This window comes from Sminthopsis crassicaudata, chromosome 6, assembly GCF_048593235.1.
Source record: "Sminthopsis crassicaudata isolate SCR6 chromosome 6, ASM4859323v1, whole genome shotgun sequence".
In the NCBI taxonomy this organism is placed as follows: Eukaryota; Metazoa; Chordata; class Mammalia; order Dasyuromorphia; family Dasyuridae; genus Sminthopsis; species Sminthopsis crassicaudata.
In genome coordinates this window covers 180,323,030-180,341,831 of record NC_133622.1, presented here as the reverse complement: position 1 = coordinate 180,341,831, position 18,802 = coordinate 180,323,030, and the positions used below count along the sequence as shown (strand labels likewise).

Sequence of the window (18,802 nt, the reverse complement as noted above, 5' to 3'; positions counted from 1 at the left end):
AAAAAAAATTAACACAGTGCTTGGCACAAAGTTGCACTTAATAAATGTTTATTCCCTCCAAAAAAAAAAAAAAAGCCTCTAAGTCCACCTCTGCTATCTACTCCTACAGGAGTCCTGCTTTTTGCCTCGATCCCCTTCCTGCCCCCCCACCCCAAATTACTTTGTGTTAATATGTGAATGTTTTTTCTAGTTAAAAAAAGAAAGAGAAGTCCTTTTGAGGGCAGGGACTTTTGCCTTCCTGCCTTTAGTGCCCAGCACAGATCCTGACACATAAGGGGCTGGAGGCTGTAACTGGAGAGAAAGAAACTCATGGCCCGCACCATTATTATAAGTAATCAATCACCAATTTCAGATTAAGTGCTACTTTCTCCATTAAGCCCTGAAGCCTCCGTTAACCGGTGTTTCTTCCACAACTCTGCCCATCTGCAGGACATCTGCTTCTGGGGAAAGGAGTTTCTCCTTCTAGACTGCAGGCATTCCACCAGGGGTAGGCAGCATGGTTCCAGCTCAGCACCCTCACCATGGGGATGTGGCTGGGCCCTGACCCCACAAGCGGCTCCCCCCCCCCCCCCCGCCCCCGCTGCTGCCTTCTCCTAGGGAGTAAAAACCACTCAAAGCACCGACCAATGCAGAACTAACCCGCGGCCCCGGTGCAGACCAGCCAGTCTGTCATGGCCCTATGGTCAGCCGCATCAAATGCCCAGAGGGCTCACAGCGGGTTCAGAATAAGTGACACTTTCCCTGTCTGTTCTCCAAGGGGGAAGGGCAGTGTGGCTCCTCCCTCTCCAAAGGCTGGCTGCACAAATGGCTGTCACCAGTCTGATGTGCTTCTTTATCTAAGACAAAAAAACGAGAAGTCCCATAGACCCCAGAGAGGGGCGTCAGGGGCCCGGAGGCGGACCGGTCTGTGCGTCCCGTGGAGCGGGGCGCTTGTGCGGGGTGTCTGTGGGAGAACTGGAACTGCAGGCCTGTGCCCGGACTGCTGCCTCCTCTCGCTGCCCTGGGCAGGTGTTGGGGGCCCGCAGAGCGGGAGACACTTCCGAGGAGGCCGCAGCAGGCAGTCCCAGGCCCGGGGGAGGCGGCTCCTGCAGGCTGGGAGACGGCCTCTGCCTGGCTCCTTCCTTCCCCTTCACTCTCTGCAGAACCTCCCCGACTTGTTTACAAAGCCTGTCAGCAAGAGGTTCTTGGTGTGTCTGCGTCCTTCCAGTGACAGCAGCTCCCGGCCCGAGCTCTCAGGGGAGATGGTTCTAGCCCAGCGCTCCTCTTGTCCAGGGGAGATTCAGGGACAGAGAGTGGCCGTCCTGGGCCAGGATCTGGCGGGCGTGGTGTGGCCCCCCCATCTTAGCAGAGAGAAAACTAGTCCCCGGGGGAGGTGGGGTGGTTATCAGATATCTATTTACTCACACCCCTCCCCACTGCGTGTGTGTGTGTGTGTTCTTACATGCACATTAAATATTCACACGAACACAAAGATACCCCCCATTAGCACAAGAGCTCCCGTCTGAGCCCAGCACAGAGCCTGGCACAGGGGGCACATTTTGCTGATGTTTGCTTGGGGCCTTGAGAAAGGTAAAAGGTCAGGATGACTGTTGTGGGGGGGGACCTGTGTGACTGGGAGAATGTGGATGTCCCTGACAGAGGTGGGAGGCAGGTGAGAGTGTAGGGTTTCGGGGACCTGTAAGACATAAGAACCGCAGTCCCCAAGGTTGCAGGAGTGTCCCTGGACAGCAGATTTTTTTTTCCTGAGGCTGGGGTTAAGTGACTTGCCCAGGGTCCCACAGCCAGGAAGTTTTAAGTGTCTGAGATCTGATTTGAGCTCAGGTCCTCCTGAATTCAAGGCTGGCGCTCTATCCACTGCGCCACCTAGCTGCCCCCCCCCAGCAGATTAACCCCTAGCACTCCGTGATGGGGAGGGCACGAACCCTGGGGGACAAGGATGGGCGGTGGCCTGACCCTCTGTTGGGAGGAGGGGCTCCGTGAGACCTCGGAACCACCAGGAAACTCCACAAACTGAGATCTCAGGCCGCGGGGTCCAAGATCACAGGGTGCAACCCCTCATTCCAGACGTGGCGGCAAAGAGAAGTGAGCGGCTCTGAGGGGAGGAGGCGGTAAAGGCAGGACGTGGTCCCGGCTCCCAGGCCGCACACGCACACGCACACACATGAACACACATACACAGCACACACGCGCACAGCACACAGGCGCACACACACATGCACAGCACACACATACACACACGCCCACACACCCGCGTGTGGCACCAGTAGGTAGATACCTGATAACCACCCCCCATCTCCAAGGGGTGACTGCTGACAGGGAGGACCAGAGGGAGCACACGGGTACAGGACAGCCACACTTCTATCCTTTCATCTCCCTGGGACAAGGGGAGCACTGAGCTCCTAGGCCAGGCTCTTTCCACACTGGTCCTCCCCCTCTCTCTCTGGGCGGGGTGGGGGGCGGGGCTGACCCCTCCCCGGCAGGGGGCTGCAGTCTCCTCCTGCACAGGACCCCGACTCTAAATGCCTAAGACACAATCCGCGGGAGCACAGCTGGGTCGGGGCAGGGTTGTTACAAAGCAGGTTCCGTCCCCCGGCTTAGAACTGCTCCGGCCTCTGGGGGCCTTACTCCGGACCCTGACTTGCCCCGGCCCCAGTCTCTGCGGAGGAGGGCCGGCCCGGACCGGGCAGCTCTGCGGACCCCTCCGCTCCCCCAGCCCCGACCACAGATCCCGGTGGGGTCTGGCATCCACCCCTTTCTCCCTCTTCTCCTTCCTGCTAAAGCCCAGCCGCGAGTCGGGCCTGCAGCGCTGCCCGGATGGACCAGTCCTGTCACTGTCCAAACAGCCAATGGGGTCACGGCGCAAGGACCCATCCTCGGAGAAGAATTCTCGCCCGGGCGGGGCGGGGCGGCCACGGTTTGTGAAGTGGAGCACCGGGAGGGGGGGGGGGGTTCCGGAGGCTGCCGCCGTTGCAGCCTGGGCAGGCTAGGGGGCGACCCCCGACTCAAACCTCCCGGAGTCGGCCTGGAACCCCAAGCTCGGAGGCCCCGGCCCACAGTCCTCACGGAGGTGGGGGACAATATGGGGGGGCAGCCCCCAGGATGACCAGTCGGACGTCACTAGCCAGCCCTCGTCCTGCCCACGAGTGCCAGCTCCCTGCGGGCAAGGCCCCGCGCAGTGACCTGGAGCAGCCGCCGGGCCTCAGTCTGCCCGCCCGCAGCATGGGCAGGTGGTCACCCCGACGCCCCCGCCGGGTCGGTCCCCCTCTCGGAGCGCTCCCGCCCCCCGTCCCCGCGGCGCGGACCTCACCGGGGGCGCTCGCTGGGCCAGAACGCAGGTCGTGACCACGGCCGCCGCCGCCGCCAGGAAGGCGCAGGAGAGGCGTCCGGGGAACCGCATGTCTGCGCTGCCGCCCTTCCGCCGGTCACTCCGGGCCTCCAGGCCAGCCTCACACGCTCGCGCTCCGTAACTTATGGTGGCTCCGCCCTGCCTCCAGGCCCGCCCTGGACTGCACCACCTGAGAGCGATGTGGGGGCTCCCAGCACCCAAATGAACGGCCCCTCCGCCCCTAGCTGCTCCTCGCTGACCCCCCTCCCCCATAACATCTCCCACTATGGTTCAGCCCAGGCGTGACTGCCAGAGGAGCAGAGGAGGACGGGGCCTGGCAGAGGTACCGCGAAGCCATTGGTCTAGCCAAGCCCGCGCCGGCCCCGCCTACTGAAGGAGGCAGGGAAGGACCCGGGGGAGAACTGACCGGGTCTAGACCCGCGGTGCCCCGGTGTCCCGCCCCACGGCTGTCTGCGACGTACTTTGCGACGCTGCCTCGGAATCGGCCCCCGAGGTCCCTGCGTCCGAGGGAAGTGGCACAGGGAGTACGAGAGCATCCAGCGGCAGGGGCGGACGGGGAAGCGCGCTGGAGCCCGAGGCCGCCGCGTTCGTACCTTCTCCGGGGCTCTCCGAGGGGCGCCGGGCCTCCTGGCCTCCAGCTGCACCTCGGGCGCGCCCACAAGGAGCGGGCCCCCTCCCCGGGGCGCCCCGAACTAGTGAAATCACAGCCTAAATAAAAACCTTCCTCCGCCCCGGGGGCGGGAACGGATTCCCTCAGCCCGGGACTTCGGGACTGGGACTGACGAACGACTCGCTGGGGGAGCGGAGCCTCGGGCTGGAACCTGGGGACCCTCACCTCAGGGGGGGCGGGAGAGCGGCCGAACAGAAAGGAGAACCCGGGAAACGCCGGGGAGAATCTCCAGAACCAGAACTGGTGGGGGTCCCGATGAGGAAGGAGGAAAAACGGGCGCGATTTAGCAATCCGGAAGTGGCCGATAGTCTGAGAGAACTGTGGCGGGGGGGGGGGGGGGGGGGGGGAGGGAGGGGCCGTGGGGGAAAGGGATGGAGGCAGGTTCGCTTGTTTGTTTTCTTAAAGGTGGCGGGGAAGTGGAGAGATGGAGAGATAGAAAAAAGTAGCTTGAGGGAGTGGCCAGGAGAGCGCGAGCTTAGTGTACACCTTGTTTATAAGTGACTGACTTAAAAGCGAGAGGGAGAGTAGACTGAAGAAGATAAAGAATAGAGATGCAGAGATAGATGAGCAGGGGAAAACCAAGAGACCGAGAGATGTGAGCTAGAGAGAGGAGAGAGATCGGAGAGAGACACAGACTGAGAGACACAGAGACAGAAAGAGAGAAACATCTAGAGAGACAGAAAGAAACAGATCTAGAGAGACAGATCTGGAGAGAGAGACACAGAGAAATAGAGATCTGGAGAGAAACAGACAGAGATCTGGAGAGAGACAGAAAGAGAAACAGAGATCTAGAGAGACAGACTGAGAGACACAGAGACAGAAAGAGAAACAGATCTAGAGAGAGACACAGAAATAGAGATCTAGAGAGACAGAAAGAAACAGATCTAGAGAGACAGATCTGGAGAGAGAGACACACAGAGAGAAATAGAGATCTAGAGAGATCTGGAGAGAAACAGACAGAGATCTGGAGAGAGAGACAGAAAGAGAAACAGAGATCTAGAGAGACATCTGGAGAGAGACACAGAGACAGAAAGAGAGAAACAGATCTGGAGAGAGAGACACAGAGAGAAATAGAGATCTAGAGAGACAGAAATCTGGAGAGAGAAATAGAGATCTAGAGAGACAGAGATCTGGAGAGAGAGACAGAGAAAAATTGAGATCTAGAGAGACAGATCTGGAGAGAGAGAGAGACAGAGACAGAAAGAGAAACAGATCTAGAGAGACAGAGAGAGAAACAGACAGATCTAGAGAGAGACAGAAAGAGAAACAGAGACAGAGATCTGGAGAGAAACAAAAAGAGAAACAGATCTAGAGAGACAGAAAGAAACAGATCTAGAGAGACAGATCTGGAGAGAGAGACACAGAGAGAAATAGAGATTTAGAGAGACAGAGATCTGGAGAGAGAAACACACACAGAGAGAAATAGAGATCTAGAGAGACAGATCTGGAGAGAGAGACAGAGACTGAGAGACAGAAAGAGAAACAGATCTAGAGAGACAGAGAGAAACAGATCTAGAGAGAGTCAGAAAGAGAAACAGAGACAGAGATCTGGAGAGAGACAAAAAGAGAGAAACAGAGACAGAAATCTGGAGAGAGAGACAGAAAAACAGATCTAGAGAGACAGAGAGAAATAGAGATCTAGAGAGAGATCTGGAGAGAGACAAAAAGAGAAACAGATCTAGAGAGACAGAAAGAGAAATAGAGATCGAGAGAGACAGAGATCTGGAGAGAGAGACAGAGAGAAATAGAGATCTAGAGAGATCTGGAGAGAGAGACAGAGACTGAGAGACAGAAAGAGAAACAGATCTAGAGAGAGACAGAAATAGAGATCTAGAGAGACAGAAAGAGAGAAATAGAGATCTAGAGAGACAGAGATCTGGAGAGAGAAATAGAGATCTAGAGAGACAGATCTGGAGAGAGAAACACACAGAGAGAAATAGAGATCTAGAAAGACAGAGATCTGGAGAGAGAAACACACACAGAGAGAAATAGAGATCTAGAGAGACAGAGATCTGGAGAGAGAGACAGAAAGAAACAGATCTAGAGAGACAGATCTGGAGAGAGACAAAAAGAAACATCTAGAGAGACAGAAAGAGAAATAGAGATCTAGAGAGACAGAGATCTGGAGAGAGAGACACAGAGAGAAATAGAGATCTAGAGAGACAGAGATCTGGAGAGAGAAATAGAGATCTAGAGAGACAGAGATCTGGAGAGAGAGACACAGAGAGAAATAGAGATCTAGAGAGACAGATCTGGAGAGAGACAAAAAGAGAAACAGATCTAGAGAGAAATAGAGATCTGGAGAGAGAGACAGAGAGAAATAGAGATCTAGAGAGACAGAGATCTGGAGAGAGAAACACAGAGAGAAATAGAGATCTAGAGAGACAGAGATCTGGAGAGAGACACACGGAGAGAAATAGAGATCTAGAGAGACAGAGATCTGGAGAGAGAGACAGAGACAGAAAGAGAAACAGATCTAGAGAGACAGATCTGGAGAGAGACAAAAAGAGAGAAACAGATCTAGAGAGACAGAAAGAGAGAAATAGAGATCTAGAGAGACAGAGATCTGGAGAGAGACACACACAGAGAGAAATAGAGATCTAGAGAGAGATAGAAAGAGAGAAACAGAGACAGAGATCTGGAGAGAGAGAGAAGAAAGAAACAGATCTAAAGAGACAGAAAGAGAGAAATAGAGATCTAGAGAGACAGATCTGGAGAGAGAAATAGAGATCTAGAGAGACAGATCTGGAGAGAAACAGAGAGAGAGAAATAGAGATCTAGAGAGATAGAGACCAGGAGAGAGACACAGAGAGAAATAGAGATCTAGAGAGATCTGGAGAGAGACAGAGACTGAGAGACAGAAAGAGAAACAGAGATCTAGAGAGACATATCTGGAGAGAGACAAAAAGAGAAACAGATCTAGAGAGAGAAATAGAGATTTAGAGAGACAGATCTGGAGAGAGAGAACTAGAGATCTAGAGAGACAGATCTGGAGAGAAACAGAGATCTAGAGAGACAGATCTGGAGAGAGACAAAAAGAGAGAAACAGATCTAGAGAGAGAGAAATAGAGATCTAGAGAGACAGAGATCTGGAGAGAGAGACAGAAAGAGAGAAACAGAGATCTGGAGAGAGACAGAGAGTGAAATTCTGGTTTGGGAAAGCAGAGAGACAAGTATTAGTCAAAGCCAGAGGGCCTCAGGTCAGAACGACACAGGGATGAGCTAGGGAGGTCAAGGTAAAAGCTTGATAGCGTGATAGAGAAGGGGAGGAAGGAGACAGGCTGAGAGAGAGGAAAGGAGAGACAGAAGGACGGTGAATTAAAGAAAAGGGGAGGAGAAAAGAGAGGGAAGAGATCTAGACAGATAGCTGTGCCCTTTGCCTTGGATACCAGGTGTGACTGGAGAAATGGGAGGAAAGATTACTGAGGGGAAAGGAGAGGCTTCATGGCAAGTGCACCTCCCCCCACTAGCTCCCCCTTAGCTAAATGTTAAGACTTCCCGAAAGTCCAGAGTGCGTGCTGGGCTGTGCGCCTTCAATATTCAGCTCCACATACTTCTGCTGAGCAGCTAATATGTGCTAACATGGTGCTGGTTCACAGCTTGTGAAACAGTATATGATTTTAAAGAGTTGCAATGGGGGGTAAGGGAGAACTGGTGAGAAAGATAGAAGGCACTCAACAAGGGCAAAGGAGAGATCCAGGCCAAGGGCTGGGGCCAACTGCTAAAAGCTGACCCTCCTGCAGAAAGGCAGCTGGGGCTGGAGCAGTCCAGAATTTGGTCAGACATTGCCCTTGGTTCTCTTTTCTGAATGGGAAGGGAAGGTAGATGAATTTTGCATTTTACTCTCAGACAGCCCCTCCCTTAATTAAGCATACCCTCTCCATGCTAAGGATCAGGAATGGATCAGAAGCTGGAAACAATCAAGCTGTCCCCCAAACACACACACACCACATGCCAACAGGCCTGGTTAGGGCAGAGAAGTTCAGCTAGGATAATTTGGTACAAACTGGAGTCCACAAAAGCTAGTCAGAAGCGGCTGTGACCCTAGATCCTTCAGAGGCAGGGGGCCAGCCGCTCAAGAGCCATTCAAGCACCTGGCCAGTATGGGCATCTTCCAGCCTTGTCTCCTGAGAGAAGGATGCCCGGCCTTGTCTTTGATGAGAGCCTGGAGGCCCAGAGTGGCTGATCACAGACACTTGAATGACAAGAAGCTCTCCTTTAGACTCAAATGTAAAGGTTTACCTGACTTTTTCTTCTAGTTGCTGTGTTGACTGACACACCTTAGGACTACTATCCTAAACAAGTAGCTTTCAGAAAGTCTTGCATAGGTCTTCTTGTGTACCTGTTATTATTGACTGTCCTGAAAATGTGAAGAAGGCGTGGAGACCCCGGAAGCCAGGAGAAGGGAAGAGGCCTTTGGAATCTGGCTGGGTCAGACCAGGCCAGGATGCAGGTTGGAGAAGTGACCTATTTTGGAAAACATGATATTGGAATGAACAACCATCCTAGGAAAGAAGGCAGTTCAGAGGTGACCTGCACAAGAAGACAAGTTGCTCACTTGGGTAATCGGTTTGTTCAACAAGAAAGTCCGCTTAAGTTATCAAAATGTCTATCAAAATAGCTGAAGTTCTTGGCTGGCTGGTGACCTCCCCAGCGACACCCACTCAGAGTCCCTGAGTCAGAAGAGGAAGGAACATTCCTAACAAGCAAGTAGCCACTCTGACCATCAACTCATTTTCTATTCTTTTTAATTTTTAAAATTTTCAGTTCTAAAATCTCTCCTTTACCTATTGAGAAGACATGAAATATGTTACCCATTATACATGGAAAGTCATGCAAAACCATTAGATTAGATCATTTTCTAGAGCAGGTGTGGCTTGGCTTCTCAAAAGCCCAATATACAAAAATAGATAAATGAGGGGCTGAATATTCAATCCATGCAATAAGAGTTAGGTTTACAGAAGGTGAATGATGATTCATAAGTCTCAGTAACATACACAAGGGACATATATAAATCAACAAAATCTGATCTTCTCCTAGTGAGAAACAGAGTCAAGTCAACCAAAATATGATTCCCATGCCTTTCAGGAACAAATGAGAAAAGAAAGCATTTATTAAATTCTCTGGGAAGTCCCATTTTAATGGGGAAACACAGAGGTTATGGCTGCTAGCTACATGGGAAGATCCCCTGGGCCTTGGGGGCAGGAGCAAAGCAGATAATCCTGCCTTTTCTTTCATGTCATTTTAAAAAATAATAGCTTTTTATTTTCAAAATACATGCAAAGATAGTTTTCAACATTTACCCTTGCAAAACCTTGGTTCCAAACTTTCTTTCCCTCACCACCCTGCCCTCAGACATGTCATTTTCAATGACAAAATCATGTCACTTGTCTGAATTTGAACAATTTGGCAGAGCCAAGTGAAATGTGGTAATAAAGGTACCGGGAGAGGTAATATGAAATAGATTTGGAAGAACACAATAGTCCAATTGACAAAAGAATTTATGTCATAAGTACCCATAATAGGTAACAACAGAATTACTATTTTATTATGTGAATAGCATACAGGCTCAAACCAATCAGAACCAGTCACAGGTGATTTGAGTAAAATCTTGGTTCCAAATTTTTCTCCCTCCCTTTCCCTCACTGTCCTTCTCCCCAGTCACATCATTTTCAGTGGCAAAATCATGTCAGTACACAGGCTCAAACCAACCACCATTAGTCATAGGTGATTTGAGCAATTTGCTTTTGGGGGGACACAATTTTTTGTAGCCCAGGGAAGATGCAGAAGTTGGGGGTGGGATCTAGAGAGTAAGGACAGGAGCCAGGAAGAAATTTGGTGTTTCAGAGGGAGCAGGGGAAAATAAAGGTGGGATCTAAGGAGTGATTGAGGTGTTTGAGAATGTCTTAGAGTCATCAAATTTGTCTCAAAGGTGGGAGACAGGATGGATGGATTAACAATTTGGCTTCATATGCAAATAGGACAGTCTGAAAAACTGACCTGATCATAGTTGACCAAGAGGCAGGATGGGCTTCTTTTAGCATTCCCGACAAGGGAAAAGAATAAGCTGGTTTCAGAGTTCACATTACAAGGACTGGTGGCTGGATCTCTGAATCTCCAGTATCCAGTGACTCCCTGTGGAATCAGCGACTAGGCTTCGTATCCCCGGGGACTGCTTTCCTAATGATGGCTGCAGGCTCTGGGCTGAAAGCATGGCTATACCCAAGGGTCCTGGGCTGCCCCATCATGGTGGGCAGGATGTGCTACCGTCTTGTCTCTCAGGGTGCCTGGATGGTTTATTGAGGCTGAGATGCCTGCATGGGGGAGATGGGGACACCTGGTTCTAGGAACACCTCTGTTATTCAGATACCCAGTGTAGACAGGGGCCTCAGAAACCATCCAGTCTAGCCTTCAGAGTGTCAGAGATCTTCCCAGCTCACTCCAAGAAAGTTAGTAGCACCCTCCTACATGGTTCTTAATTCTGCTCTTAAGGATGAACCCATTAGAGTTATCCCTTCTCCATCACAGAGGTTTGGGGCTCTGCAATCTGGAAAATCTGGGTAAAATTTTTTGGCCCTGCCTTTCTACTAAAGAGGAAGTCTGGATTATTATGGCATTAAAAGATAAAATATGACAGTATTATACAATACTATATATACATATATATTTTATGCATTTCTGAACTTGTAAACTTTCCTGTCATCCTCTGGCCTTCGAGTATTATCTGCGTTGGCAAAACTCCCCCCAAATTTCCATTTAATTTCTTATGATAACCTTCAAAATCTCAAAACCAAGATGGGGGAAGTCTCAATATAAAAGATGATGAGGTCCTGAATAGCTGGGTGCGGTTGGCAGAGAAAGAATGAAACATTGATGGAATTGCTTCCTGGAGTAGGCAGGGAAGGATGCCAATAGGAATCGGTTTAGCTCCATAGTCCCACCCTCTGTGGAGGTCCTGAGCAGTCCCACCTTCCTATGTCTGGTCATAAATCTGAATTACTTCATATTCCTGAGGCTACATTTCCCCTATAAATCTGTCCATGGCTCACGCCATCTTTGCTGATGAATCCCTTCTGGGGTTATAGCCCACAGGACTGTCTCACCCCTCTGCCATGCCATGTTGCCCCTCTCATGCTATCTTTCTCCTCATAGTTAACTCTTTTAGGGTGCTAATCTCCTCTATGGATTTAGCTTGCCAGCCAAAGGCATATCCCAACCTCATGGGGTGTTCCCTTTCTCCTGATTAATTGTAAATTCCATGAGGGAACTTGCCTTTTCCAAATACATCTGGTCTCCTAAACCACCATATTGAAAATACTATACTCTCAATGATGAGCCTTTTAGAGAATTCCCTTCAGCAGAGCTGACATCAGTTCTTTCAAACAAATTACTATGATCAGGGTTAATCCACACACCCACCCCCAACACACAAAGTAGCCATAGAGAATTAAATATTCTGAAGATGAGATTTTCTGAATAACACTGACCCTCGCCTTTAATCCAACCTTCTCTGTTCATTCCATTTTCTTCTGACATCCTTTTCTTAGGGCAAAGATCTGAGTGCATATAGTTTGTGCATCTCTGAGTTTCTCGGCTTAATCCTTCACACTCACATGAACGAGAACACAGGCTCCAATCAGGTTTAAGACCCAGCCCACCCTGGTCACCTCTTAGTCCTAGCCCAACATCCCATAGTCCCAGGATGCGTAAGCAATCTCAGTCATTAATATGTTTTTACTTTGTCCCAGGGGCATGGTTGTCTGGCCACCAGTGAACTATTTGTTCTTTATACAACCTAAGGGAATAAACGCATAATCTCTGGGAAAGTGAAGAAACTCTTGTAAATACTTCAAAATCTTTCAACACTTCCTGCCTACTTCAGGCATTAGTTCAATATTAGAAGCTCGTGAATAATATAGTGAGTCAGGGTACTGTACAAAGGGCACTGAATCTGGACTTAAATCTCACCTTCAATTCTTCCTAAAAATTTTTTTGAGCCAATCAGCTCCTTGGGCAGTTCCCCATCGAAAATGAGGGCTTGAACTGGATTTTCTGAGGCTCCCCACCTTCATTCTTTCATAAATGGGAACTCCCAATCCTCTCTGTGCTTTAGAAGTAGGATGTTTGAATGGTTAATATGGAAATGTATTACATGATTGTGCATGTACAGTCTATATCAAATCACTTGCTTTTTCGAGGATAGAGAAGGGAGGGAGAGAGGGAGAGAATGTGGAATTCAATATTTTAAGAAAAAAATTTTCCAGGTGATTTGTAAAAGCATTTTTTAACTTTTTTTGAGTACTAAATTTCCTCTTTCCTCCTTTCCCCTCCTTGAGAAGACAAGCAATTTGATATAGATTTGACTTGTGTAATCATACAAAACATATTTCCATATTAGCCATATTGCAAAAGAAAGCAGACTAAAAGAAAAAAAAAGTGTAAGAAAAATAAAAAAGTGAAAAAAGAAGTCTGCATTGATCTGCATTCAGAGTCCTCTTTGGAAGTGGATAGCATGTTTCACTCTGAATCTTTTGGCATTGTTTTGGATCTTTGTGCTGTGAGTATAAGTCATTTGCAATTGATCATCATGCAATATTGAAGATACTGTGTACAGTGAACTCAACACTATAAAACATTTTTTTAAATGTAATTGAGAAAAATTAAAAATTAAAAAGGCAGATGGTTGAGAGGGAAAGGTAGAGAAGAGGAGGGTGTGACTTTATCATATGAAGGAATCTACCCACGTCTGGTCTACACACGTCAATGACTTCTAACCCGGCTGGCGCTGGTTTGATTTTGCTCCTTTGATTTTTAAGGAGGAGGAAAGTTCAAATTTGCCTCAGCTAAAAGAATTGGCCTGGTAGCCAGCCTTCAGCTAATGAGGATCTGGGCAGACATTTGTGAGGGAAGCATAGACCCCCCTGGGCCAGACTTCAAGATCCCAGGAGAGTCACCTGGAGGACAGAAAATGTCACTTTTATTCCCCTCATAAAGCCTTTTTATAATGCTCCCTGACTTTTTAACTTGCCTTGCCTCTTTTATTTACCTAGGATAAGGCCAGATGTGGTCCAGAAGTTGAGACCAAAACCTAGAGTCACAGCCAAGTGTACAAATATAGAACATCCAGATCTCATCTGACTCTTTGCCCCCCAGATCTCATCCTCTGCAGGCCCACCCTTGATGCCCACAGAGGAGCAGTAAGGGGATTTCTCCACCCTCCAAGGATGGAGAGCTCAAGAGGGCTCAACAGGACCACTGAGCCACAAATCAGAACAGCAACCCCCTTGGGGATTTCTGTCCCAGAGCACAGACTCTCAGTAGAAATAGGACCTTGTCTCTGAGGGCTGGTTTCCTCCTGACAACCAAGTCTATTTTCCTTGATTCATCTATATTCCCTCACTAAGATCACTTGGGCTGTCTGTGGAACCATTGGGGAAACATTCCCGGCTCTGCTGTATTGGGATCCAAGTTCAAAGCCCACCTAGGATACTCCTTCCCCAGGGACCACTTCCTGGTTCTGTTTCCTCCAGTATAACATGAGGGTTACACTTAGGGACTGAGGTCCCCCAGCTCCAGATCTCTGGTCCTTTGTTCCCCCTTTCTGTTCCTGTCAGTGACAGACCTTTGTAAGGCAGCTTGTAAGGGAGTCAAAGGCAAAAGCAGCTCCTCGAGGTGGGATGGAACTGATGCCCTGAGTCTCCGTAGCTTTATAAAGGATCTGCTGGGTTTGGAGGCAGAAGAGATTTAAACACTAATATTGGCTCTCATGTTTACATGTTATGGGGGGGGGGGTTGGGAAGGTTGGGAACTAAGAATGATGGGGGTGGGAGGAGCAACTTGTTTTTACTGATAGAATAGGAGCTTCTTGAGAAAAAGCTCTGTCTCATTTTTGTCTTAGTGTCTGCTGGGCCTAGAATGGAGCCTGGAATATGTAATTTTAATTGTTTTGTTTTAAATTTTTTTTTTAATTCTAAATCTTTTCCTTCCTTCCACCCTTCCTCCACCCTTTGAGAAGGCAAGAAAAATGATAACCATTATCCATGCCAGGCATACAAAATATATGTCCACACTAGACAATACTAAATACTTATTGATTAATTAGAATGTTTTTGTGATATTGGTAATGTAATGCTGGAGAAACTGAGGCAAGATAGAGATTAGAGAGTTTTAATATTTTATTTGAGAAGGAGAGATTGTGCTAGGGGCAAAACAAGATCCATGTTGCACCCAGGGTTGAAAAAGTCTCAAAGTATCCAGCAGCGAGTGAAAAATTCCAGGGATTTTTATAGGGCTCCAATGATCAGGAGAGACAAAGGGGGTGGGGTAAGAGCATTCGGTTCTGACAGGTTGGGGGAGAGGACTATAAATTCTGATAAGAGGGAGAGGCTGGGAGCCACTGAGTCTTTGATAGGAGATATGCTTACCTATTGCTAAGTAACCCATCCACAATTTATGGCTCTATGGAATGCTAATGGTCAGGGCTGGTTATTTCTCCCCTAATTTATATCATTTATAATGGTCAGGAAGGAGGGGTTGCCATTGAGGAAATTTAAGTAGAACCATTCAGGGAAATTGATGCAGGACAATTCAGAGAAACTGAAGTAGAACAATTCAGGGAAACTGGGGCATAACAGTGACTTCACATTACCAAGCATCACTTTCCCCCTCTTTCATTACACACCTCTCAGAGTTATTGGGAGGAAAATATTTTTCACATCTGACAATACAATTAAATGTAAACTGTCATTAATTCCATACAGGAAACATTTCTTTTTAAAAATAAATTTCTATTGATATCTTCATTTTTCTATATTGCCTCAATTTTCCCTTGTAGCCCTCTCCTCCCTCTCCCAGAAAGTTATCTCATACAGCAATGAATTTTTTAAAAGAAAAAAAGGGAAGGGGAAGTGAAAGAACCAGACAAACATCAAAACTAATGAATATATCCCCAAAGATCTGAAAATAGATGCTCTGTTCCATACCCACAACCTCTCACTTCTCCAAGGGACAGGTGTCTTTATATCTCTCTTTTTGGGGGCAATCCTTGTTCTTTGCAAGTTTACAACCTTCACTTTTTATTGTTTTGAGCCGCTTCTGTGTCCCTTGTCATAGAAGAAATCCAAATTATTAAGGGCTTGGGTTGGAAACATACAGCAGCAGCCACAGCTTTACAACATAGGCTGAGGATTGCTGGAGGGACCGGAATAACTGGAGCCTGTTGGAATCAATCTGGGAAGATTTGCAGGAGAAACAAGCCTTTAGTTTGGGAGGAGACAGGGATGTGTCATATATGAGTGAGGAAGGCTCCTAGCCCGGAACCTTCATTTTTCAGATGAGGAAACTCACCTAAGTAAACCAATATTTGATCTTGCTTAGGTTCACACAGACAATAATGTGGTCTGCTGACCACAAATCCCTTTAGGAAACTATGGAAACATACAGTGGACCAATTATCTTTCCTCTATCTTATCTGGATGCTGATTGGAAATCTTGGCTGGAAGGAGTTTACAGCCTCAGGTCATGAAGAGAGTGCCCTTTAGTCTAGCTTTGTACTTCCACACAGAGTCATCAGACCAATTTTCATGGCCTTGAAGTTGAAATCAATACTACTAATAGCATTTATGTAGTTCTTCAAAGTTTAGAAAGCATTTACAAACATAATTTCATTTAATCCTCACAACAAATTTTATGAAGTGCTATTATTATTCCCATTTCACAGATGAAGAAACTGAGACAAAAAGACTTACCCAGGGTCATACAGCTAATAAGTGTCCAAGACCAGTTTAAAATCAGGTTGATCCTGACTCCAGGTCTCCAGTTTTTATCTATTTTTACCATTTCTCTCCTACTGGAAAGGAATGTCTTTATTTCAACCTAAATATCTAGTTTGAAGGAATTCCCAATAAGATTGCTAGGAGAGAAAGATGGGGAATTTTTCTGTGCCGAGCCATTGTGTCTATGGACCTGACCCTCAAAAGAGTTGAGTAAGTGTTGGGATTAGCACCAGAAGCTTGTCTGGACAGTCATGATGCTCCCTGTGTTTGAGGAAGAAGCTCCCAAACACCTAATTCAGATTAAGTGACATCATGGGTTGGGCTGTAAACAAAGGACATTTTGCCCTGGCCCCTGATGGGATGCAGCTTCTAGGGGAAAATATATCATTGAGGAACTTCCCTGACCTTAGAGTGCTACTGCACTAACAGTCTGTCAATGTTCCCTAAAGTCTTCTGGCCTTAGAAGAGTCTTATAAACATTACTGACTGTCAGATGTATAATCTGCTGCTTAGTGATAATCAAGTGGCTGAGACAATAGAGAAAATTCTACCCCTCAAACCTACCTGTAAGCCATAAAATTAGCAAATAAGTAACAAGGAGCTCTGATCCAATTTTGTCCTATACATCTATCTTCTTTCTCTTGGTTCCTTGCTAAATTATTTTACAACTTAGCCTGCTTCGGTTGGTAGTACAATAAACTTTGCCATTTGATTTGGAGATGAGTTCAAGCCTGCAAATTCTTTATTTATTTTAGCTTTTTATTTTCAAAACATATGCATGGATAATTTTTCAACATTGACCTTTGCAAAACCTTGTGTTCCAAATTTTTCTTCCTTTCCCCCCACCTCCTCCTCTCGATGGCAAGTAATCCTATATATGGTAAACATTTTAAAATATATATGTCAAATCCAATATATGTATACATCTTTATACATCTTGCTGCACAAGAAGAATCAGATCAAAAAGGAAAAAAAATGAGAAAGAAAACAAAATGCAAATGAACAACAAAAAGTGAAAATGCTATGCTGTGATTCACACTCAGTTCCCTTAGTCCTCTCTCTGGGTATAGATGACTTTCTTCATCAAGAGATCATTGGAACTGGACTGAATCATCTCAATGTTGAAGAGAGCCAAGTCCATCAGAATTGATCATCTTACAGCTTTGTTGTTGCCAAGTGTAATTGATGTGGGTTGTGCTTCCTTTAAGAAACTAGTCCTTTCAGATTAATTTATTCCTTTCTGATTCCCAGCCCCTCCTAGCTGATGCATTGTCAATTCAAGAAGCTAGGACACAAATCCTGTCAAAAGAATCCTTTTGAATTCCAATAGATCTGGGCCTGTCCCAACCCCCAGCCAACTTGGGACATCACCCACAGGCCCCTTTAGCTGAATCTCTCATTATAAAAGAGCCAAACCGGAGCTCTTTCTTTGCAGAGGTTCCTAACATGGTAGCCAAGGATCTCTGTCCACTGGAATCCTATTTCTGGTGTCCTTTTATCTCTACCCTCAACTTTACTAACTAAACTTTACTTCCAAACCCCACAATCAACCTCTCATAAATCTAGGTTTTCGGGTCTGTAAATTCCTTTACAGACTCTTGTGCTGCCACTAGACCTCAATTAAACCTGATTTCATTCTCAACCTCGTCATAATGATCTCTTGGTTCTGCTCATTTCACTCAGCATCAGTTCATGTGAGTCTTTCCAGGACTTTCTGAATTCATCCTGTTGGTCATTTCTTACAGAACAATAATATTCCATAACATTCATATACCATAATTTACCCAACTATTCTCCAACTGATGGGCATCCATTCATCTTCCAGTTTCCAGGCACTACAAAAAGAGCTGCCACAAACATTCTTGCACATATAGGTCCCTTTCCTTCCTTTAAGATCTCTTTAGGATATAAGCCCAGTAGAAACACTGCTGGGTCAAAGAGTATGCACAGTTTGAAAACTTTTTGAGCATAGTTCCAAATTGCTCTCCAGAATGGCTGGATTCTTTCACAACACCAACAATGCGTCAGTGTCCCAGTTTTCCCACATCCCCTCTAACATTCATCATTATCTTTTTCTGTCATCTTAGTCAATCAGAGATATCTTAATTTGCATTTCTCTGATCAATAGGAATTTAGAGCACCTTTTCATATGACTAGAAATGGTTTTAATTTCTTCATCTGAAAATTGCCTGTTCATATCCTTTGACCATTTATCAAAAGGAGTTTGGCTTGATTTCTTATAAATTTGAGTCAATTCTCAATATATTTTAGAACGTTTGAATGCAAAACTTTTTCCCCAGTTTATCTGCAAATTCTTATGAGACATCTCAGGAAGCACTGGTCTGCAACCTCCAAACTTTGGGATCCCTTTCTGAACCTCAACATTTGGTAGCCTGGTATGGGGAGAGTCTGGCCTCCCTGGCTTGATTCCCTCCTTGTCAAGGTAAGCACCCCATTTTTTCTCCCTCAGTCCTATAGCTGGGACACCCCAAACCACTGAGAGAAGGTTTGTCTGGGACATTGTGAGCTCCATGCTCAGCAAGTTTTCCTTGATTGGGGATGCCCAGACTTGGAAATTCTTGTGGTTTTTGGCAAAGTTCCTAGGGAAGCTTTGCCACCTTTCCACCTTCTCTGGGATGGTCTTTGGCAAAGAAATTTTATGGGGCGGTCCTCTTTCATGGCATTTTTGTCTGTGTCTGCACCTCTGTACACAATGTCTGTGTCATGTTTGTTCTGTGGACCTGTTTGTACCTGAAAAGACTTAAAACCCTTTCAGCAAGAAGAAATTTCCATGCTGTAGTTGGAATGCTGGGAAGATTTCTTAACATCCTTGACTCCCACTTTAAAAAGGGGAAAAGCCCAACTGTTTCCTCTGAACTTCAGCTCTGGCCAAGCAGGGGCTATAGAAATAAAGTTAGCTAATTAAAATTAAAACTACATCTTATCAGATTCTCAAAGTCTTAAGAGCAATGATTCGGAAGTTTGGCAATTAGTCATTTTAAGATTGTGAGA

At 46.7% G+C, this 18,802-nt stretch overlaps 1 protein-coding gene across 3 annotated transcripts in view; it reads right to left on the bottom strand.

Annotated features, from left to right (window-relative positions):
• The window catches only part of ASAH1 (N-acylsphingosine amidohydrolase 1), a 168,552-nt gene extending 164,220 nt beyond the window's left edge, over positions 1–4,332 (bottom strand). For 2 of the 3 annotated variants that reach the window (XM_074274054.1, XM_074274055.1), the window contains exon 1: positions 3,308–3,637. In XM_074274054.1, the coding sequence (XP_074130155.1) occupies positions 3,308–3,598 (291 nt within the window). In that variant the 5' untranslated portion in view covers positions 3,599–3,637. Of the gene's footprint in view, positions 1–3,307; positions 3,638–4,181 lie in introns of those variants that run through there. The other variant, XM_074274056.1, reaches the window with a different exon arrangement.
• Positions 4,333–18,802: the final 14,470 nt, after the last annotated feature.